The sequence below is a fragment of the Oryctolagus cuniculus genome, chromosome 11 (genome assembly GCF_964237555.1).
Source record: "Oryctolagus cuniculus chromosome 11, mOryCun1.1, whole genome shotgun sequence".
NCBI classification, from domain to species: domain Eukaryota; kingdom Metazoa; phylum Chordata; class Mammalia; order Lagomorpha; family Leporidae; genus Oryctolagus; species Oryctolagus cuniculus.
The window spans coordinates 96,129,249-96,153,910 of record NC_091442.1 but is presented as its reverse complement, the minus strand read 5'-3'; the positions used below and the strand labels follow the sequence as shown (position 1 = coordinate 96,153,910).

The 24,662-nt window shown below is 43.1% G+C and overlaps 1 protein-coding gene and 1 long non-coding RNA gene across 2 annotated transcripts in view; both read left to right on the top strand.

Annotated features, from left to right (window-relative positions):
- LOC103348347 (uncharacterized) overlaps positions 1-24,662 on the top strand; it is a 237,015-nt gene that overhangs the window by 184,263 nt on the left and 28,090 nt on the right. The window lies entirely within an intron of this gene.
- The window catches only part of EEA1 (early endosome antigen 1), a 472,296-nt gene continuing 450,895 nt past the window's right edge, over positions 3,262-24,662 (top strand). The window contains exon 1 of the mRNA XM_070052691.1: positions 3,262-3,293. Within this exon, the coding sequence (XP_069908792.1) occupies positions 3,277-3,293 (17 nt within the window). The 5' untranslated portion in view covers positions 3,262-3,276. The remainder of the gene's footprint in view (positions 3,294-24,662) is intronic.

Below are 24,662 nucleotides of genomic sequence, written 5' to 3'. Positions count from 1 at the left end.
CTGAGCATTTTCACAATGAAAAGTTGGAGAGCCAGGGAAGAGAAGCAGCTATCATGTGCACGGCTTCTTCCAGCCAGCTTTCTGTCCAGTGAGAACCCTTAACACCGCTGCACAAAGACACTGGGGTGCTATTGCCCTTTCAGGATGGGGCACTCCCATCAGATAGAAAGGGTAGGGAGGAGTTTAAACCTTTGGCCTGTTCTTAGACTGGCAAATACTCAGTTCTGTACAGTCCTGCAGCTGAAAGGCTGGAATGCGAGGGAGGTGTGGAGAGAGGCTTGCCTGAGACAGGAAACAATAAAACAAGCATACACTTGAGATGGTAACCATTAAAAAACAACCATAAGGAAGTAAAAATTCCCTTTTGTTTTCAAGAAGCAGTTGGCCTGTGAAGCATCTGTGAAAACTTATAGGAGTCTTGTTTTCCTATGGGATGAGGAGTCAGAATTCTAGGATCAAAAAAGCCCTGGAATTTTCACCTGGAATTTCTGGGCAGAAAATACCATGTATTTTAGGCTCCATGTTATATTAATTATGTGTCTTGAGGAGAAGGGATTTCAGGAATGGATTTATTAAGGACAGATGGGTCCTAGGGTCATTCTACTTGGATCTTAATCACCACGTTCTGAAGCAGGTTGAGATCTTAATGACTTGTCTCCTTCATATCCCCTGGTGTCAAATTTAAAACCTACCACACTAAATGTTGGGGGCAAAAAGTAGTCCAGTAAACAAACTTATTAATAGAAATGAAATCCCACAGGGAACACAGACACACACAAGTCAGTGGGATATTAAATTCCTGTGATAAGTTAACATGGATTAAGCAAAACTTTTTATAGTGCAAGTCCGTAGTATCAAATTTTGAAGCACAGCAACATCTAATAATATAATTATTTATATTAACCATTTCTAATAGGTTGCAAATAGTTCTAAAGGGATATGTTGAAGGGAAATATTGATTCACTCAGTAATTTTCGGGTACCTGTTCTGTTTCCAATTTGGAAATAAAGTCAGACATGCCTTCCCAGTGTCCACTCTCTACTGGAGAAATAGAATTAAATGAATTGTTTTGTAGTGAGATACAATAGCATTGAACGCTATGAGAGTAGTTTGTAGGCCTGACGTATGGAAAACCTTAGGTTTTGTGAACATTAATCATCATAGAATGTTATCAAATTTACAAGTTTTTGAATAATTTTGTTCTGAATTTTTTTATTGTATAGGGGCTAGGTGGAAGCCTTACACACGTTTTTAAGATCATGTCTTTAATATGGCACTTTTCTACTCTTGTTTAGCTTCCTTTCCCCAATATTCCCTGATAGACTGAGCAACAGTACTGGTATCTATGGATGTGAGGGTGGCCAGAAGGATGCCTGGGCATTATTTATTGTTCAGTCCTCCATTGTTTTCAGGCACCAACACTGGAGGTATAATCTTGAGTTAAAGTCCAGGCTCTGCCACTGGGTAGCTAAGTAGTAACTTGGGTAACTTTTTCATAAATTTTCATAATCTGATTTCCTTAGCTGAATATGGGATACTAACCGTATATCCCTCCTCCATTTACCAAAAAAAAAAAAAAAAAAAAAAAAGAATTCTAAATGAAATACTTGAAGTACTTGGTCCAAAGTGAGTCCTCCTTAGATTTTAATGGTTTTATCTTTACTCTGTTATCTAGGTTGTCTGCTCATTTGTTCCCTCTCCTCACCTGGGCAGGCAGCCTGGCTTTTGATTCTTATTTCCAAAGTTGTAAGCAGGAAGATCCCTGAGATCACGCCTAATGCGTTCATATTCTTGCCTCATATGTACATTAATTAAAGAGGAATTTTATTGTTATAGGGCTCAAAACACATAAAATTCTACCTGCAGTAGAAAACTCAAATTTAATATAAAAACGGGAGGCTTAAGTGTATCAGAGATTAATACATGAAAATACAAATTGTTTAAAAGGCAAATATATGAAGTTAACTGTCTTTTCCCTGAAAGAACATCCGCATGGTAGATTTGTATGCTTGTAAGGCCAGCTGAGTGACAGCTACTTCTGGGTCTACTGGGATTTTTTTCCTTTTATTTATTTACTTTTAAAGATTTATTTATTTATTTATTTGAAAGGCAAAGTTACAGAGAGGCAGAGAGAAAGCGAGAGAGAGGTCTTCCATCCACTGATTCACTCCCTAGATAGCTGCAACGACTGGAGCTGTGCCCATCTGAAGCTGGGAGCCAGGAGCTTCTTCTGGGTCTCCTATGTGGATTCAGGGGCCCATCTTCCGCTCCTTCCCAGGTACATTAGCAGGGAGCTGTATTGGAAGTGGAGCAGCTGGGACTTTAACCGGCACCCAAATGGGATATTGGCACTGCAGTTGGTGGCTTTACCTGCTACGCCATAGCACTGGCCCCTCTTTTTATTTTTTTGGAGATTTATTTATTTATTTGAAAGGCAGAATTACAGAGGTGGGGGAGGGGTGGAGAGGAAAACAAAGATATCTTCTATCCACTGGTTCACTCCACAGATGGCTGGAATTCCATCCAGGTCTCCCACATGGATATAGTGGCCCAGTATTTATTCCATCTTCTGCTGCTTTCCCAGACACATTTGTAGGAAACTGAATTAGAAGTGGAACAATCAGGACTGAAACTGATGCTCACATGGGATTCTAACATTGCAGGCAGAGGCTTAACTTGCTGTGCCACAATGCCAGGCCCTACTGGGAATTTTTCTAATGATTCTGGGAAATCTGCATCTTTTTTGTTTGCTTTTTCTGTTTTCATTTTTGCTGACAAGTGTTCCAGTGACAGTAGTTGTCCTAATATTCATTGCTTCCCTCTTCTTAGAGAATCCTGATTTTTTGATTGGACATTTGGCCACTCAGAGAAAAGATGCATTCCTCAGGTTTCCTTGTAGAAACCATGTGACTAAGTTGATGTAAAAATACATATAATATATGCAGGCTAAAGGGCTGTGAAGGGGAGAGAGGTGACCTTGAAAGGGAATGTGTTCTCTCCTTCCTTTCCCCATTTTCTCAGTTGGGATGTAGGTGCTGTAGTGAGCTGCATGGGCCATGCAGACACCTCAAATCCTCCTCTATGTGGCTTGAGTCCTGGAAAAATGCTGGTTTAACATTGAGAGTGTCATTCATGTTATCAACATACTTGTAATATTGTATATCAAACTTCTGACTTTAATGCATGTTCTACCTACAATCTGAAAATCTAGAATATGAGAAGCATTGTACAGCCAAATGAACAAGATAATGGGCATCAGAAAGCATACTGGCCACCATGTTTATCCTGAATCTGTGAGTAACCCATGAAAACAAAAAGATCGTCTCCAGGATGACAGGAATAGGAGTTGGCTACATTTGATTTTCTTTGCTGTTTGCAGCACACCCAGCACTGCGCTGCTGTGGTGGGGTTCAAGGGCCTTCAGTTCTCGCCAGGTTTTCCCCTCCATTGTCTTCCAGCCCTGTGTCTGATCCTCCTCCTGCTATGGGAAAATGGCAGCGGAGAAATTATTATTACCTCGACTCTTGGTCTCACATGGAAGAATTTCCAAGCAAACAGACAAAGATAAAAGCTAGATTTAAAGGTTTAAAGCAAGATTTATTAGAGCCAAAGACCTCCAGCCACAGTGGCATGGAAGAGGGCTGCAAGAGAAGCAGAACCCAAAGAACCCATGGCACTAGGGTTTTTAAGTACAATTTTTGGGACAAGACTGTCAATAAGGTGGGGAAAACACCAACAAAAGACCTGATTTACAATTCTTTATCCTGTCTGGCTAGCTCCTCAACAATCACAAGGGTGGGATACCTGATTTGTTTTCACAATACACTGGGAGCTCAGAAGGGTGGAGTCACCACTCCCTTGCTATTCTCATGATAAGATTGGAAGCTCCCAAGGAGTGGGCAGGCAGGCACTTCTGATCTTGCTAAGGATAACTTTTTGGGAGGGATATTTTCCACCTTCAGTTTCCAGAGTGCCTATTAACTCAGGACTTCTTACACTCCTGTCCCTGTGATGCCCACATTCTGGAAGCCTCCATGAGCTGGCATGCCTGGCCCTCCCTTGTCTTGTGAGAGGAAGGCAGCCAGTATCACTGCCCCAGATTTACAGACAGAGCAACTGAGTCATTTTTCTATTGTTGTTGGACCAAAGTTATCCAGTGAGTCATTCTCAAGCCTGAGAACCGGATCCTAATGCTTGTTCCTGGCGCCATTCATGGAGCTGAATTCCACCAAGGGTTCAAGAGGATGCTGGACATTGAATGGCTCAGAGAGGAATGTATTTGCATGTGACTGAGGCAAAAACAAGGATTAACTCTCTTGACACCTGCATGCTTGAAAAAGAAGGGGAGAGAAATGTATTTGTGTACCGTATTATCACCATCATACCAACATCCTTACTCTTTCTCTAAATGCCCTGCAACTTCTTTGTTTTATGGCTTCCTTTGTACTTCATTTTTAAATTAAAAAAAAAAATCTTAATTGCAATTGCTTCATCTTGCAGCAGGGTTATTTCTGTGGATTTAGATCTGAGAGGAAACTAAATTTATTTCCTTTTCACAAGAGAATCTTTAAATTATCTGGCAGAGTTAAAAAAAAAAAAACCTTGCTTCTGTAATAAAATTAGAAATGCAAGCCATTCCAAATACAAGCTGTTTGTATTTACTAGGAAGATGCTTTTTATGTAGCATTTTTCTGCATAGTTTAGAATTTCCTAATTTTTTCTCTTACATGGTGTTTTTCTTGAATTACCTGTCATCCTGCTTATTCATCCCCTTCCTGACTATTCAAGCTCAGGAAGTGAGAGGCACAGGTGTGTCTGTAATGGTAACCGCAGGGTTCTAAGCAGCTATCACAGTTGAAGGCAAGTTGCAGTCTTCTACATTCAACTTCATGGCTATAGGAGAAGGTAACATTTTAGAAAGCAAAATAGAATTATTTCTTTCTTTCTTTCTTTTTCTTTTCTTTTTTTGACAGGCAGAGTGGACAGTGAGAGAGACAGAGAGAAAGGTCTTCCTTTTGCCGTTGGTTCACCCTCCAATGGCCGCCATGGCCGGCGCACTGCGGCTGGCGTACCGCACTGATCTGAAGGCAGGAGCCAGGTACTTCTCCTGGTCTCCCATGGGATGCAGGGCCCAAGCAGTTGGGCCATCCTCCACTGCACTCCCGGGCCACAGCAGAGAGCTGACCTGGAAGAGGGGCAACCAGGACAGAATCCGGCGCCCCGACCGGGACTAGAACCCGGTGTGCCAGTGCCGCTAGGTGGAGGATTAGCCTATTGAGCCGCGGCGCCGGCTGCAAAATAGAATTCTTACTAGGAATCTAGGAATCCTCATGGTTGCCTTTGTTTAAAATGTTTATCTGTGTGAACTCTTTAGTCCCTCCCAGGACCCCCTGAGTCAGGGTCCTGGAAGATACATCCTGGAATCTGCATTGTATTAAGCTTCCAGAGGTTCCTACATTCACTGGAATTTGAGAGTCTGCTTTGAGGGTTCTATGGGTGGTCTTCAGGTGCCTTGTGAAGCCCCTCAATGTATATATAAAGTGTCATGTGGGTTTGTGCATTTTTTAAAAAAAAATTATTTATTTATTTGAAGGAGTGGTAGAAACAGAGAAGAAGAGATCTTCCATCTGCTGGTTTATTCCCTAAATACCCCCAACAGCTGAGGCTGGGCCAGGCTGAAGCCAGAAGCCCAGAACTTCATCTGGGTCATCCTTGTGAGTGACAGGAATGCAAATACTTAGACCATTATCCACCACCTTTCCAGTAGCATTGGCAGGGAGCTAGATCAGGAGTAGAGGAGCTGGAACTCCAACCAGCACTCCAGTGTGGGATGCTGGCGTCCCAAGTGATGGCTTAACTTGCTGAAACATAACTCCTGCCCCTACTTGCATTTTTCTGAGGGAGATTCTCAAAGGATTTTGTGGCTCTAGCAAAGGTTAAACCCCAATGCATAATGTTTAATAAAGAGAAAAAAAATCTAATCTCATTAGTATACATGAGAGTGAAAATTAAAACAAGATTATCACATTGAATCCACAAATTTTTTAAAAAAATCATTGGTTGACAAAGATGTAGAGAAATAGGAATCCACACATTGTTAATAGTACAGACATTTTGGGGGAACAATTTGATGATAGTGAAACTTAAAATACATTCTGTTTACAGTCCATCAAGTACACTTTTAAATAAATACCAACAACTCTTGAACATAAGAACATGACATGTTTAAGAATAATCTTTGGGGGGACCAGTGCTGTGGTGCAGCGGGTTAAAGCCCTGGCCTGAAGCACCAGCAATCCCATATGGGCACCGGTTCTGGTCCCAGCTGCTCCTCTTCCAATCCAGCTCTCTGCTGTGGCCTGGGAGAGCAGTGGAAGATGGCCCAAGTCCTTGGGCCCCTGCCCCCTTGTGGGAGACCCAGAAGAAGCTCCTGGCTCCTGGCTTCAGATCAACATAGCTCTGACTCTTGCGGCCATCTAGGGAGTGAACCAGCAGATGGAAGACCTCTGTCTGCCTCTCTCTGTAACTCTGTCTTTCAAATAAATAGAGTAGATCTTAAAAGAAGGAAGGAAGGATGGAAGGAAGGAAGGAAGGAAGGAAGGAAGGAAGGAAGGAAGGAAGGAAGGAAGGAGAAGAAAGAAAGAAAGAAAGAAAGAGAAAGAAAGAAAGAAAGAAAGAAAGAAAGAAAGAAAGAAAGAAAGAAAGAAAGAAAGAAAGAAAGAAAGAAAGATAGATCTTTGGGCTATTGTTTTTAATGACAAAAAAAAAAATGGAAATAACCTAGATGTTCACCAATAGGGGAATGGATATACACCATCTAGTTTGATCAGTGATAGATTACTACAAGGCCATTAGAAGGAGTGATCTAAATTAATACATTAATAATAATGAAAATAATAACAGTGCTTAGTGGCATTCTCCTAAGAGCATTGCAAAAACTCATGACAAAGTTGTTTCCCAAAACATAATATTGAGTGAGAAAAAAAAAGTGCAATGATGCAACATTTGGGTAGTACTTGTGTTTAAAAGCACAATATGGGCCAGCGCCACAGCTCACTAGGCTAATGCTCCACCTTGCGGTGCCGGCACCCTGGGTTCTAGTCCAGGTCGGGGTGCCGGATTCTGTCCCGGTTGCCCCTCTTCCAGGCCAGCTCTCTGCTGTGGCCCGGGAGTGCAGTGGAGGATGGCCCAAGTGCTTGGGCCCTGCACCCGTATGAGAGACCAGGAGAAGCACCTGGCTCCTGCCATCGGATCAGCGCGGTGCGCCTGCTGCAGCGGCCATTGGAGGGTGACCCAACGGCAAAGGAAGACCTTTCTCTCTGTCTGTCTCTCTCTCACTGTCCACTCTGCCTGTCAAAAAACCAAAACAAAACAAAACACAATATAATACTTACATGGTTTATGAATACATGAAGGTGGTAAAAATAGATTTTGTAAATGTATGCCAAATTCTTTGTAATGGTAGTTTGGGTGGTACTGGGGAGGATTTATAATAGTAAGGGGTTTTAAGTCTATTTGAGTTTTATTAAATACTACGTGTCTGCAAAAAGCTCATGGAAAATGCATATTATGAAAAACCTATGCATGGATTTAAAATTGTTTTGCTCCAAAATTATCTCTTAATCTTTCCTTTCCACAAACTTTTGGAAATACCCTCATATATGTTGATGGAACAAGGACATAAGCCTCAGCCATTCTTGCTCATTGCCCAAAAAAGATAAACATTGGAATGTATTCCTTGCCCTTTAATCTCAATTGGGTCCCACACCCTATTGCCTTCATACCCCATCCCCCATGGCTACCTGAAAGACTAGTTGGCTTGAGTTCCAGGAATTCATCTCTCCCTGCTGCTGCCTACTCCCACCCCCATCCCTAGCCCTCCTAAAATATTAAAAGGCCCAGTCCCTGGGGGTCAGGGCCTTCTGCCACATGTTCCATCATGCACATGCAGGCAGTTGGTCACCCATCCCATGAATTTATTTTCTCTGAATAAACTCGGTCTGGCTGTAAATTCATACACTGCCTCCTGTCTATTCTGTGCCTCTTTTCCAAACATTTTGATGCCCCGTGTGAGGAGGCACCAATCTACAACTCTTTTCCTAACATATGTTATTTGAAAAACACCTTTAATGAACTAAGTTTTATATGTGAGCACTTCCAGAAGTTCATGGAAATGGAATTGAAAGTTTATTTTGGTACAAAAAATGTTTGAAATCCATGCAATTTCTTTATCAGCTGTGTTTTCCATGAGCCTTTTGAACACCCCTCATACAGTACTCAAGAAACCAATTGACAAGGCAAGGTAGCATGAAGTGCAGGAGCGCTCAGTGGCAGAGCTGGGCAAACCTTACAGCAGGATGTGGACTTCTGAGGCAGAAGGTTTTGTGGAGGACAAGCTAGACTTAAACACAGAGGGAGGGAGCTCAGGAGCTGTGCCACCTGGAAACTCCTAGAAATATAACCTCCTAAGGAAGAATGTATGCTCTGAGGGCCATGAAGGTAGACTCAGAGCTGGACACACACCACCAGGCTGAGGACCACAACAGAGATGCTGCCCCAAGCCTCATGGGGCTCCAAGATTTCAATTAATCCATTCTTGGGAGGAACTGGGAAGACAGGGACATTTTCTGTGGGGATATCTGGAAGTTTCATTGGATTAATGAAGAACATCTGATAATCTATTTAGTGCTAAGTTATAGTGGAAGTGGTTAACCTATGCTTCATTCTGACAAGCAAGCAGGAATTATATAGTGAAATTCAAGTCAGCAAACCTGTGCAAGAAGGCATGTCTTCTTTGAGCTTACGCTATCCAGGAAGGAGAGGGCATGTGCCTTCTACTTTAGGTTGGGAAACTCAAAATATGCAATTTTAATTTAACAAGAGCTAATTTCTTACCCTGATCTCCTAAAAAAAATAGGATTAGGAAAAAAAATTTATCTCTACTCTAGAAATTCTCCTTGCAACCATGTTTCAAATTTAGGCTCTATCTCTGCTTCTCTGCCTACAGGATTAGGCGTGGCACACAAGGATCTCCACATTTGGTCCCTGCTTCCTTTCCGCCCACCCATCCCCCCATCTACATGGGCTTCATTTTTGTGATGTCAGCATTCACACATACTGCTTCCTTTGCCTGGAGTGACTTTTTGCTGACCCTGCTTTGCCTGGAAAATCTCAATTGTCTTCCAAAGACCAACTCAAAAGTCCTCTCCTTTTTTTTTTTTTTTGACAGGCAGAGTTAGACAGTGAGAGAGAGAGACAGAGAGAAAGGTCTTCCTTCTGTTGGTTCACCCCCCAAATGGTCACTGCGGCTGGCGCGCTGTGCCGATCCGAAGCCAGGAGCCAGGTGCTTCCTCCTGGTCTCCCATGTAGGTGCAGAGCCCAAGCATTTGGGCCATCCTCCACTGCCTTCCCGGGCCACAGCAGAAAGCTGGACTGGAAGAGGAGCAGCCGGGACAGAATCCAGCACCCCAACTGGGACTAGAACCCTGGGTGCCGGCGCCGCAGATGGAGGATTAGCCTAGTGAGCCGCGATGCCGGCCTGAAGGTCCTCTCTTAAGGGTCCTCTGAGAGAGAAGCATCAGTCATCTATGTTCTCAGTTATTCACCCCACAAATATTTTTCAGGTGCTATCAATGCCCTTCAGCCAGAGACCACTCAGAATATGCTAATGATCAAACAAGTTGCATTTAGTACTCATGGATCAAGAGAGAACCTAAAGGGTCACTGTGTTAAAAAGAACCCATTATGCGTTTTGACTTTGGTTGGGTGTTTTGGGAATGATCTAAGAGATCAAAATGTTGTTCTAGATACCATCAGAAAGCCAGGCAGTTTTATGATTATTTTATGAATGGTGCAATGACAATGCTTTTGTCTGTGCATAGAAAAAATTAAAAATTATGCAGTGATTTTATTTCATGGTTTCCTGGTTCAGAGTAAGCTTGCCTGAAATTGGTGGTCTATGAGATTGTTCATGTCCCTCAGGGGAACAAAGTGGCCTGGCTGTGGCTGTCCAGATCAGCTTGTGATAATAGTGAAGTCTAGCTGTGAGTATTTTGCATGGCAGGTGTTGGTTTTATCTTCTTGTGTACCTACAGTGCACTAGTCAGGGGACTGTGATATTGTTCATGCCTTTAAATCACTGGGCAACTTGTGTTATATAGGAGGCAGTGCAGCTACATCTCAAGATCCATTGCAACTGTTCCCACTGTGGGCAGCCAGGGGATGTGGGCGGTACTGTCCCCACCTAAGCTCACTGATGGACCCTGATTTGCATAAAACATCCAGTGACCCATTCAGAGATGCACATTGCAAACTGGATTCCATGGAAACAGACCCAGAGGTTTGTATGCAGGAAGTTTAGTGGCTAGAGCTCCCAGGAACTTGTCAGGGAGAGAGGAAAGACTGATGGGGTGGAGAAACTGACCTGTCATGTGATTGCAGCTGAGGCCTCACTCAGTTCCACCATGGGAACTCTGGAGCTGAGATGACCCTTCAGTGATATCTGAATTGCGATGGGGCCAGGCTTTTAAAATTCCTCACTCACCAGCCATTAGAGGCAGTTTCCTTTCAAAAGGGACAGGATCCATTGGGCTGGTGCCTCCTTCTGGGCAATGCTTGGAGAGAAACTTAATCATTAGCAACTAATACTTCCTGCGTGGGAGAATGAAGATCTTCGTTCTGAAGAAAAGAGCTGATTGATACAGGCACTACAATGGACAAATGTGAATAAGCTTCTTTGCACCTTCTAGAGGATAGAGTGTCAGTGCTAAAGCTGTTTGTCTTAATCTCTTCTGGCTGCTCTAACAAAATATATTAGATTGAGTAACTTGTAAACCATAGAAATGTATTGCTCACAGTTCTGGAGGGCAGGAAGTCCAAGATCAAAATGCTAGAAGATTTGGTGACTACTGGAATCTGCTTTTTTTTTTTTTTTTTTTAATTTATTTGACAGGTGGTAATAGACTGAGAGAGAGAGAGACAGAGAGAAAGGTCTTCCTTCTGTTGGTTCACTCTTCAAATGGCCGCCATGGTCGGCTCTGCCCCTATCCGAAGCCAGGAGCCAAGTGCTTCTTCCTGGTCTCCCATGTGGGTGCAGGGGCCCAAGCACCTGGGCCATCCTCCACTGCCCTCCCGGGCCACAGCAGAGAGCTGGACTGGAAGAGGAGCAGCCAGGACTAGAACCCAGTGCCATATGGGATGCCGGCACCGCAGGTGGAGGATTAACCAAGTGAGCCAATGCACTGGCCCCCTGGAACCTGCTTCTAATATATGGTGGCTTCTTGCTGTGTATTCACACAGCAGAAGGGGTACTGTTGCTCCCTTTAGCCTTTTTGTAAGGCACTAAATCCATTCAGGACAGAGCCCCCCCCCCCCTTTTTTTTTGGACAGGCAGAGTGGACAGTGAGAGAGAGACAGAGAGAGAGGTCTTCCTTTTTTCTGTTGGTTCATCCCCCCTCCCCCAATGGCTGCTCTGGTGCACAGCGCTGATCTGGAGCCAGGAGCCAGGTGCTTCTCCTGGTCTCCCATGCAGGTGCAGGGCCCAAGGACTTGGACCATCCTCCACTGCCTTAACGGGCCACAGCAGAGAGCTGGACTGGAAGAGGGGCAACCGGGACAGAATCCGGTGCCCCGACAGGGACTAGAACCGGGGTGCTGGTGCTGCAGGCGGAGGATTAGCCTAGTGAGCCGCGGCGCCAGCCTGGCAGAGCCCTTTTAACAACTTCCCTAAAGCCCCTACTCTTAATACTAGCACATTGGGCATACTACCACATTCGAACATGAATTTTGGGGTGATGATAACATTCATTTCATACCACTGTTCATCAAGGAGCTATCAGTAGGTGAGATGAAGAACCTTGGGAAGCAGTGGCTATTATTTAAACATGGTGCCCAAGGAGATTTCATGCACTAATTCACTCCACAAATGCATACAGTAGCAGGGGCGCTGAAGCTGGGAGCTCAGAACGCAGTCCAGGTCTCCCATGTGGGTGACAGGAATGCAATTACCTGAAGCACCACCACTGCCTCCCATTGGCAGAAAGCTGGAATCAGAGTCTGGAGCCAGCAATTGAATCCATGTTCTGAGGTGTAACACGTGAGCTTCTTAATTGCTAGACTAATGCTTGCTCCATCTCTTTCAAGTTCTCTCTTGGGTGATGTCATATCTACAGCTTGAAATGGTCACGGCGAGGATATTGCCACCATGGAAACTGGCAAATACTACAAATGAAAGCTTTCTTTTCTCTGCAGATCTGGTTGTTTCATGCTTTCTAGCCTTACATTTATGGAACCATGTGTGAAGTCTGCTCTATTGCTGGAGTTTCTGGTTGCACAGTTCATAAATTCTACTTAATGTATGTGGTATTTTGAGTCCCAGTTGTTTCATATTATAATTTACATGTTTACACATCTGTTTTCTCTAATAAGCTACCAGCTTCCTAAAGTCAGGGAACATGTTTATCTTTGAGTTGTCAGTGTTAGTACATATAGTCAATCCCCAACACATGTCGGGTAAATAAAACACAATGATCCTTGAATGAAAAGGGTTAAGCAAACATTAATAGAGAATGAATATTCAAGATGGATGCAAGTATGGGTTTTTAAACTAGTTCTTCTAGCTTTGGTGAGAAGGAAACAGCACTTCTGGGCACTCTTTTCTCTCTCTCTTACACATGCACACATACACACACTCTCTCTTTCACCCTATTTCTGTTTCTTAGGGAGATACCATGAATGTGGGCTTTGGTGTTAGGCAGTCCTGACTTTCCATCTTGGCTCAGTTGCTCATCAGCTACAATCTTGAACGAGTTCTCTAGTAGCCCTAGGCTTCAATTTCCTCATCTCTAAAGTGGATAAAATAATGTCCTCTTCAGGGTAAGGATGAAGGGACATGATGCATGGGAAGCACTCAGCCCACGGCTGCACAGAGAAAGCTGGCAGCCACTTCTGCAGCTGTTCCTGTAGAAGATGTCACTTTGTTATTACAGTTCCTATGGTCACTGTTATCACTGTGGCCAGTGACTCTGTCCCTTTATATTTGTTATTCTACTTCATGAATTTGGATCAGAAAAAATACTCAATATTTTATTTAAGTCCTCACTAAAATATTGTTTTTGCTGCTATTAAGAAAGGAAGCAGGGGTTAGCTTCCATTGTGGTTGTAGTACAGCAGGTAAAGTCACCACTTGTGATACCAGCATTCCGTGTGAATATTGATTCGAGTCCCAGATGCTCCGCTTTCCATCCAGCTCCCTGCTAATTTGCCTGGAAAGGAAGCAGAAGGTGGTCAAAGTACTTGGGCCCCTGCCACCCACGTAGGAGACCCAGATGGAATTCTAGGTTCCTGGCTTCAGCCTGGCCCAGCCCTAGCCGTTGCAGCCATTTGGGAAGTGAACCAACAGATGGAAAATCAGTCAATCTTTTTTTTTTTTCTCTCTCTCTAGCTCTGCCTTTCAAATAAATAAGTAAATCTTTTTTTAAAAAGTGGAAGCAGCAAACCCTAGTGGTATCAGTGCCACTGTGACTTTATCCCCATAAAAATCAGAAACCTTTTTGTATCACCCAGGAAACCCTGTTTTTCCTAATGCTCTTTGAAAGGATGGCATCTGTTTGACCCTTTACCAGGTATTCTCACTTGGAACACTGATAAAGGAACACAAATGTTAAGACATCACATTATGAAACTACTTGGTAACTGTGACAATATGATTGCTTTCCTTCATAGTTTTATGTATTTTATGCTTAAAAAAAAGTTATTCTGGGAAGGGGTCTTTGTCATCCTGCCAAAGGGGCCCTGGAACACAGGAACCTGAGGCCCCTGCCTCAGAGCCATGTTGGTTAAAGTGCAGTGAAGGCCACAGGGTCTCCCTTGCAGGGCCAGTTCTCTTCCCTTCCTTCCATCCCTCATCCACAGGGCCTGGTCAGCGTGTCCTGAGACCAACCCAATAAAACTATCTGTTTAGTAAGAAAGGGAGTTCCCCATGGAGAGTGGATGAGCCTTCATACTGTTTGGGTATGGGACTTGTAACTGGTGAGGAACCTGTGATTTCTTCATAGCTTCTCCTCTAACTGTCCATCTGTCTGTCTCTCGCTCAGTCTGGGACTCTTGGTTTATGTCCAGTAAGTCCCCCTTGGTCCTACTTTCCTGTCCCCATGCCTGCTCATCTTTCTCTCTGCCTTTGTCCCTTTGCTTGCTCTCTCTCATCCTTTGCTTTCCCATCTAATTCCTTCTGCTGTGCTTTGAGGAGGAAGCAGTAGAGGAGGTTGACTTTAGTCACTAGGCACGTGGGGGACATTCTTTTCCATGCCTGTCCCGGCATTCTTGACACTGATACTTGTTGAGCCCAGGCCTGCTCTCTCTGCCTTTCTGCTTTCTGTCAACACACACACACACACACACACGCACATACACACTCTCTCTCTTTCTCCATCACTTTCTCTCCCTGACACACACTCTTGTCCCAGAGAGATTATATTTATAATACCCTGGGGCCTTTCCAAATGCCAGCATTCAATTTAGGAGCACACTTGTGTCTCTTGCTTGGAACAGACTGAATTTTCCACTGGCTCAGAGTCTTCAAGTTCTTCCGGCCGAGAGAGAGGAGTGTGGGCCTCCGGGGTATCGCTGTGTGTCAGGGCACTATCAACTTACTGCACCGAGGGTCGTGCTTACTGAACATGTGTTGAAGGACTCACAGCACACTTGGCCCCAACAGCTCATGCTGTGACTTTTCAAACCGAATCTGGTGTGGGGAAAGGTCATCTGGAGAGCAGAGATCGGGTAGCAAGTGAGAATGGATCTTACAGGGCTGAGGCTGGCTGTCAGAGGCTGCTCTTTCTCAGGGGCCTAGAGGAAAAGAGGAGACTCTGGAAAGCAGCAAATCTCTCCAAGAGTAAAGTTTAACTCTCACTCAGTATCTGGGAATTAATCCGAATTCATCTGAAAGTGGGAGTGGCAACTGCAAGCTCTCATTTCTCAAAGCTAGATTCAAGGTCGCCTTTATGCATTGATAGACTTGGGAAATTCCTTTCTTCTTCCTTATATTTGGCTGCTCCATGAAACATCCTTGAAAGAATTTAAAGACAGCCTTTCCATAATTAGAGTTATGACTTGAAATACTTGTTCTTGCAAGAGTTAACAGTCAGATGTTAATTCACACTAAAGTGTGAATGACTAGGTTTCTTTGCTTTTTACAATTTTACTCAATAAGAAATATGGGGGAGAGGAACAGGGAAAGGGAAGAAAGGTGGGGGGAGAGAGACAGAGAGAGAGGAAGAGGGAAAGAAATATTAAAATTTGGGTGGGAATTGACTGAAAGGACAAGCTACTGCGATGCTGGAGATTTTACAACTTTATTATAGTTCCCAGAGTTGGTCCCAGTTCACGCTCAGGAGGTAATTGCTCAGTTTAATTATGGATTATGGATTTCTTCCCACAAGCTTCTGTGGGATTTTTGTTGGTTGAATTTTTTATTTTTACCCTCTCCCATGAGAACGGGGTCAAATGGGATGGTGGCAGAGAGGGCAGGGGACTACAACAGATGAGCACCATTGCTGAGAGGAAGTCTCATCTTCTGCATGTAATTCCCCCAGGTGCCTTTGCAAACCAGAGTTCAGATGCTCTCTCCTATGTCACAGGAGATAACCTTGGGAAATACCTTCTGCTTGAGCATTTTGCAAATCACCTTTTTTTTTTAATTAAATTTTTAAAAATTTTATTTACTGTAGAGGAAGAGGGAGAGAGAGGGGAAAAAGAATACCCCAATTTCTGGTTCACTCTCCAAACATCTGTGATAGCTGTGGCTGGGCTGGGCTGAAGCTGGGAGTCAGGCATTCAATCAGGGCTCCATGTGTGTGACTGGGAAGACCCAACCACTTGAGCCACCACCTATTACTTTCCTGGCTGCGTATCAGTGGAACTTTGGAATTGGAAACCAAACTGGGCCAGATGCAGTCCGATACAGGATGGGAACCTCCTAAAGGGTGTCTGAATCACTGTGCCAAACACCTGCTCCTGCAGTCAGCATTTTAGAAAGTAGAATGTCTTTGAACAACTTGATTTTGATTTCCAGTCTGGACACCCTTTGGTCCCCATATGGGTCACTGAGCACAAGGGCATAACGTGCCCTATGCAATGTGTCGCGTGTTTCACATACAAATATCACCTGATTTTAACTGTGCAGAGTTATGAGGCCAAAAGAAGGGTTACTGCCTATTGGAAGCATCACTTCCAATACAGGAGGTGATGTATGCATTAGTGATAGGCAGCATGTCCATTGAAAAAATCTGAACATGTTTTTTGGAAATTGCTATCAGGGTTTGTGTAAACTTGGCAGGGAAATTCACCTTATGTTCATCCCAATTCTGAAGCTTCCCATGAAGGGGTAAGGAACATGAAAGAAAAGATATTAGCTCATACAGGCATGATTTGCCTTGTGAGATTTCTCCTCCTGTTGTCTTGAGGAGGTGGAGGTAAGTTAATTCAAGGTCACTGCCCCCAGAGAGAGGCGAGAACAGAGAGTTTTCTTCAGGCTCCTCTACTTTGGGTAAAAGAGTGAGGCTCCAGCTCCAGATTATACAGAGGTGACATAGAAAAAGTAATGCTTCAGTACTGGCAAAAAATTATTGTTTGTATAATACTCACCCAATTATTGTTTGTTTTTGGTTATCATCAGGTATAGTTTTGGTTTTACATTTAGGTCTATAATCTATTTTGAGTTAATTTTTGTCAAGGATGTAAGGTCTTCGTTATTTATTGATGTATTTATCTGGAAGGTAAAATGTCAGAGAGAGAGAGAGAGAGAATATGAATCTTCCATTTGGTGGTTGACTCTCCAAGTGGCTGAAACAGCTGGGGTTAGGCCAGGTCAAAGCCAGGAGCCAGGAACTCCATCTGGGTCTCTCACATGGATGGTAGTGGCCCAGGTACTTGAGCCTTCATCTGCTGCATTAGCAGGAACCTGAACTGGAAGCAGAGCAGTCAGGACTTCAATTGGCACTAATATGGGATGTGGCATTGCAAATGGTGACTTAACCTGCTGCATTCTGGTCTCCAAGATCTTTGTTTAAATGCTTCTCCCACCACCGCCTTCTCTTTCTCCTCCTCCTCTTCTTCCTCCTCCCCCCTTCCCTCTCCTTCACCCCTTCTTTTCCCTTTTCCTCTCTTCTTGTCTCCTTTCTTCTTCCTCTTCCACTTCCTGCCCTTCCTTTCCTTCAGATATGTGGATGTCTGCTTGCTCCAGCACCATGGCTTGAAAAGATGATTCTGTGAGTTTCTGTCTCCTTTGCTTTCCATTTGCTCCTTTGTCAGAAATCAATTGACTTGTATTTGTGTAGGTCTACTTCTGGGTTCTTTACGCTGCTCCATTGATTTATTGATTCATGGTTTCACCAATTCCACACTGTGTTGCTTGCTAGAAAGCTTTCTAAAACCATAAAACTTGAGAGCCATATGAAGGGCTATTATTACTAGAGGCAGTGACTGGACAGGGTCTGGTGATCACTTCCCTCAGCTCAGATTCTCTGGTGTGTGTGTGTTAGAGGGTGTGATTCGTCCTCTGTGAAGGAGGAAAAGACAAATGACAAGGTCTAGGAGCTACTGAGGTGATGGCAGATTGGGTGTCTTCCTTTCTGTTGACTTGTTTGGGAAAGTTTACTTGCTTAATCCCTGCTCTTATTTTAAGGAGCTAATCACAACATATCGCTACTGGTAACTCAATCATTGTGTTTTATTATTTTGTTGCTTATTGTATACCATAAGCTTGTTTCTTCTGTACTGCACAGCGGGGGCATGCCTCATGGCAGCTCATTGTGTAAGAGCAGCTGACATTCACCTCGGGCTTCAGTAATACCTCTCTAAGTGTGCTCCTTGACTGGCAGAATCAGCATCCCCTAGGAAGCTGTTAGAAATGCAGATCTAGGGCCCCACCCCAGACCTAATGAGTAGAACATCGGATGTGAGGCCAACAAACCTGACATATGCTCAACTTTGGGACCTTTTGAGTTTACAGAGAGTTTTCCATTCATCCAATAGCAACATTCTCATGTGCATTCTCAGGTAAGTGGCATGATGACCCCGTCCACCTTAGAGAAGGAGAAATGGAGGCTCCCAATGCTTTGAGGAAGGTCTGGAACTGGATCCCGCTCTGAATTCCTGTGGATGTTCTTTTCCCTCTGCATTTCAGGGTTTGCCTCCGGATGCCCTGGCCTCCACTGGCACTCTGGGGTGTGTTGGGGGCTGTCCTTAGATGGCATTCAGAATGCTTCCCAGGGCCTCAGGAAGGACAGCTTCCCTGATCCAGCTGCTGAGTGACAGCTGATTGACAACCTCACCTGCTTGTCCTGGCTGAGGGGACTCTCTGCCCTCTTTGTCTCTCTCCTTTTCGCATGGTTGCAACTGCAAGTGCAGCTGCTGCCATCAGCTAAGCACTGAGGACGGCTGCCTTTGGAGGGGAATTGTGCAGCCTGAGAGGCGTTGATTGCCTGCATGGGCCTTTCCTTGGAAACGAGCTCTCTGGAGGGACAAGGCCTGGGAAGATTGCCCTTTCTGGCATAAGGCAAAGGCTTGTCCGTGTATTTAGGGTGTGGACTTGGAGTCAGGACAGAAATTTTATAAGCAGGAGAAGGGATTCTGTTGAGTTTGTAGCCTTGTCTTGGTTGTGTTTTGTATAGCTGGGTAGTGTGAATAGAGAAATCATAGAGGATAAAAGAATTTAGTTTTAGTGAAATAAATATAGATTCAATTGTAAATATTTTTCTTCTTTTTGTGTGTGTGTGTCTCCATCTTGAGGCATATATACACTCATAGATTCAGAATCTGGCCTGTCTACCTATCAGGATCTAGACTTCTTTCTAAAAAGGGGTCCCAGAAATGCAGGTTTGCTAGTGTGGTACTAGATTCTTGCTGCCATGGATGGTGTGGGTAGCAGCCTTCTCTTTGCTGGATATTACTGGCTGGCAGCCTGTACCCCTCATTCTACAGTGTGCACATGCATGACACACACACGGAGTACCATGCATGCCTTCTTAACTCTCAAGAGTCTTTTGGATGTATAAAATCTGCTTTTGTCAAAAGCTTAAAATAAAGACTGAATTAATGATAAAATCCATTCAGGCAGCTTGGTGATTTGAAAGATTAATGAACTTTGCTTTTTTTGAAAAACTTATTTCCAGAAATAAAACTAAGTAGGGGGAAAACAAGACCTATTCCTCCCCAGTGAGCAGGAAATAATGCTGCACAAGTAAATGACAGCTTTAAGGTGTTTATGCTGCTTGGAAAAAGGTGCCCTAGAGACCCAGGCTGCTCATGTTAAGATTGAACTTGCAATCAGAATGGGAATTAAGCATTGCCATGGTGAAGTTGGCTGAAAATGAGTCAGCCTTCTGGAGCCATTCATTCCTCTAGTGCGACATCTCCTCCTCTCTAGAAATATGTCTCTTTCTTTTCTCTTTTGACCTTGGAAGTCTATAAAAGCCAATGTCCTTCATTGGTGATGACTTCATCTCTAAAAAATGCTTTGCCTTCAGACATTTCTGTTCATTCCTCAGGAAGGTAGACACAAAGTCATGTTTGTTTATAACTCAGAATACTCCTCTCCTAGGTGTGAACCCTAGATAACGGAAAACACTCATTCATAAAAAACTTGCTCATGACTATTACCAGCATTATTCATAGTAGACAGAAAGTGGAAGCAACTCAATGTCTATCAGCTGAAGAATGTATAAGCCAAGTGTGGTATAGCCATGCAATAGAATGTTATTCAGTCATATAAACATTAAAGTACAGACACATGCTACAACATGGATGAACTTGAAAACACTGCTGAAGTGACAGAAGCCAGAATCAAAGAGCTGCAGGATGTTGTTCACATGAAATGCACAGACGAGGCAAATCCATGGCAACAGAAAGCAGATTAGTGGTTGCCAGGGCTGGTAGGGCAGGGGAAAAGGGGAGTAACTGCTAAGGGGTGTTCTAGAGTCAGCTAGTTGTGATGATTGTGTAACCTTGCAAACATACTAAAAACTATCGAGTTGTGCATTTTAAAATGGTAAACTTCATGGTATGCAAATTGTATTTTAATTTAGAAAAAATCTTCATCAGGCTCTACCATGCCTCCTATTGCTTTTTCCCTTTTGAAGTAAGTAGAATTTTCTTGGGCCTCAGGTGAAAAGTTTAGAGTTGAGCCAGCTGCTCCCTTTGGACCTTCTTGATGGGCTAGACATGCTGTAGGATATCAGAGCTGGCCTTGGAAGGCAGATAACAAGGATCTAGAGGATTGCAAGAGAGCAAGGAGGGCTGGGAGGAGACAGCCAGGTCTTTAGGGAAGTGCCATACTCTGTGCATTTACTCAGTCACCAAGTGTTTATGCAGCACCTTTCATAGGCTAAATTGTAGCTGCTGTGATGACCAACACAAGAAGGAACAAGTGTTGCTTTCATAAAGCTCCAGGCAAGCAAGGATGTTCAGCAAACCATTATAACTCATAGTGATCCGACTCACATGGGAACTTATAAGGGGTTTTGGACGTGAAAGAATTTGTTAGGAGAGAAATAATGTCCTCACAGCACCAGAAACAGAAGCAAAGATGCAGAAGTAGGAATGTTTGTGTATTTGGGGACAGATGAGGAAGTGACTAGACTTCTGTTGACACCTTTTTTTTTTTTTTTCAAGAAAGATTTACCTATTTTATCTGAAAGGCAGAGCAACAAAATGGAGAAACAGAGAGATCTTCCATCTGTTGATTCACTCCCTAAATGGCCACAACAGTTGGGGCTGGGCTAGGCCAAAGCCAGAAGTCAGGAACTGTAGCCTCTGCTCCCAGGTGGGTGGCAGGGGCCTAAGTACTTGAGCCATCTTCTGCTGCTTTCCATGCATTAGTAGGAAACTGGGTCAGAAGTTAGGCAGCCAAGCTTCAAATTGGCACTCCAATATAAGATGATGGTGTTGCATGTGGAGGCTCAAGTCACTGCACCTACATCTTTTTTTTTTTTTTAATTATTTGAAAGGCAGAGAAAGAGAGAGAGGTGGGTGACAGAAGGGAGGGAGGTAGAGGGAGATCTTACATTCTCTGATTCAGTTTCCAAATGCCTGCAACAGCTGGGGTTGGGCTAGGCCAAAACCAGGAGCTCAGAACTTAATCCAGATCTCCTGTGTGAGTGGCAGGGCTCCAAGAACTTGAGCCATCACCTGCTGCTTCCCAGGGTGTGCATTAGCAGGAAACCAGAATCAGAAGCATAGCTGGGACTTAATCCAGGCATTCTGGTATGGGCATGCAGGAGTCCTAAGTGGTGTCTCAATGACTGTACCAAATAACCACCATGTGAACATTGTAAGGCAAGAAATTGCTCCACTCTTTTTTTTTTATCTTTCATAAAAACTCTTTTTGAAGGATATATATATATATATATAGAGAGAGAGACTGGCAAAAGTTTTGAGCAGTGCAAAATGGTACATAGTGACTAGTAATTTCCCTAATACCTTCTCTCTTAATTCTCCTCTCCAAGTTGAAGTATTTCCACATTGTCTTCTCTTTTAATAGTATGTATTATTCTCTTTGGCCTTATTTTTTGACAATTACACCTCTCATTAGTAGGACTGGATCGCTGAGAGTTGGAAAGAAATATTAAAGATTGAATTATGGAAATCAAGTGTTGCTCATTTGCTCAGTTTAGTTCAGATTACTTCAAGTAACTCCATTTTCAGTTTGTGGCAGGCTTTTTATGCAATTAATTGATTGTAGTGACTTAAGCAGTTTGTTTTTAGTTGCTCTTTGTTCATTCATTCATTCATTCATTCAATAAATGTTTCTGCAGTCACCTGCCAAGTGTCTGGCTCTGTTCAAAGACTTGAGGTTAAGGTGGTGAACAAGACAACACATCTATCTAGGGAACTTATTGGGGGCTACAGAGGAGGAGAAAGAACATAACAAGAAAAGTAGGTCATGGTGATTTTTAATGATTTTTAATAATTTTATGATGGTAATTTTAAAAGCAGTGAACAGATATAAAACAAGGATGAGAAGAGTGGCTCTAAATTATCCAGTCTTGGAGGATGTGATATTTGAGATTTGAAAAACAAGAACCAGGAGCTGTGCAAATATCTAGGGAAGGGTGGTGCAGGTGAAAGGCTGAGTTGGTGTAAGGCACTGAAGTGAGAGCCACTGTGCATGTTTAAGGACACAGGCAGAAGGCAAGGATGGCAGGAGCACAGATGGGAAATGGAGAGTGAGTGGCCTGTTTTACTTTACTAGGGCTGCCGTGACAAGGCAGTTTAAGGCACAGAAACTTATTTTGTCATAATTGTGGAGGCCATAAGTCTAAGATCAAGATGCTTATAGTGTTTGTTTCAAGGTCACCTTAGCTGGCAGAAGGCTGTCTTCCTCTGCTTTACATGGTCTTCCCTCTGTATGTGACTGTGTCCTAATATCTTATAAGAAAAACAGCAATCTTTATGAAATAGGGCCTCCCATAGAATCTCATTTTAATTACCATTTTAAAGGCTCCATCTCCAAATACTATTACATTTGGAGGCACTAAGGTTGAGGGTGTCAACATGTGAATTTGTGGGGAGCACAGTTCAGTTCATAATGTGGCTGTTAAGATCTGAGCAGGGGTCAGATTGTATAGGATTTTGTTGGCTAAGGTAAGGAATTTAAGAGTAATTAACAGTAGAAGGTGTTAAATGGGGTCTACAAATCCAATTAATATTTTGGAGTTGGAATTTCCTTGGAGATTCCTGGGAGGACAAGAGCACCCCTGACTCTGGATTCATAGGTAGCCTCTTTTAATCAGGGTCTAGACTAAACTTTCCTCACGCTGTTGACTGTCCTTGCTTTTCAGTTGAGTATGCCCAGAGAGCAACCCACACATCCAGGGCAGCCTGCCTTGATACTCGAAACAAACTCTGAGAAGCACAAAGGGCCAAGCATAAATACATGTTTTTGCAAACCCTCTAATCTATTTATGCCACAGAAATCTCCTAAATAGAGGAACTGGATTAACTGCAAATAGCCGTGGTCGACTTTCTATGAGTACATTGGCAATTGTGATGGCTCCTTGTGCTGCAAGATGGTTACAAAGAGAGATTTCTGTGTGGTGGTCATTTTCTGAACCCATCAGTGGGTTGTGTGTTTTCATCTGGGTCGAGGTCTCCAACCATAAACAAAGGAGGCAGTGGGGTCTTGAAATATGGCTTGAGAAATATCCATTTAATAAGCAGAGCTGAAACTGGAACAACTAATTCTGTTTTGTAAATACAAGCTAGCTGTTCAGTTTCTGTAAAGCACAGCTCTTGCAAAATGCTAAAGCCACATGGTCCTTGTGGTGTTAAAGTTTAAAATGATTTTGGAAGAATGGAAACTGTAGCTCTGTTTATCCTACCAATGTAGCAAATGTCAAAGCCAAATAGTAAACACTATTTTAAACAACTGAATGCCATTTACCAGCTATGAGGTACCTGCTTCAACAAAACTGTTTCAAATTGGAAGCAAGAAAATCTTTTCTCTCCATGTATTTAAAGATAGCATCAAAATGAACATCTGAGTCATAAATAATCTATGAAACAGATGACTCCTTATCCTATGACTTGATCTTGTTTTACCAGAAAAATTCTAAGTGAATCTCTTTTCTCTTTTACATTTTTAAAAGCAACTTCCCTTCTCTGGTCTGGTCCTCTGGTTAATGTGCTGAGGCAGGCTCTTGGCAGCCAGATGGAATACGATCTATATTTAGGACTTCCATTAGCTCTTGTGTTTGAATGCACTACCATATCCTAATTTTAACACAAAGATTCTATGATTGTGCATGGCCATTTATGTTGTTACTTCATAACCAAATCCTTGTGATCATATGTATTTTTATGGAGAGTTAAAAACTCATGCACATGCCCTTATTACTAGTCATATATTGATAAATGGGAAGTTAACTTGATAACATTTACCAGACTGATCAGTCTTGGTTCTGTCTTTTTTTTTTTTTTTTTAATGTCCCTTCTGAACTGGTGCGGGCATCATTTAGTACCTTCTTTTCAGTTGGTGGGCATTCAAGCAACCCAATTAACCTTGAGAATGGAGGGATGAGAAACAGAACAAGTTCATCTTAGGTTAAGAGGTTCATTTTGCCAGACGAATTTATCCTCATGGAGAAAGAAATTACTGTGCATTTCAAGTGAACCAGTCCCACTGTGTCAAAATGCTAATGGTAATTTTGGTAGTAGTAGAATTCAAGAAAGAAATACTCTTTTTTTTTTCTTAATCACTATTTCCCCAAATTATGTAGTAGAAGGCTCTTAATGATGATTGTAAAAATAACAACTCCCTCTTGCTTGTGCTAGACAGAGTACAAAGCAGTTTCTCATCTTGGCATTGAATGAGAGTAATCAACAAGGTGTCAGCAAGGCCTTCCCTGAGCACACCGGATGCTGGTATTGACATCAGGATACTGGGAGTGAGGCCTTGAGCTGGGTCTCAGGATCCTAACAAACCTTCTACAGGGAGCTACCTTCTAGAATCAGAGTCTTTAACAAAAGAGACATGATTTGAAGTTACAAGTACCCAGAAGGGTTTGTGGACATGGGAAAGGAGATGAGGAACCTGCAAAAAGCCTTATGTGCAGGAGAGAGGAGACACCAGGTTGTTATCTGTCACAGCAGCTGTTTGGACTCAGCAG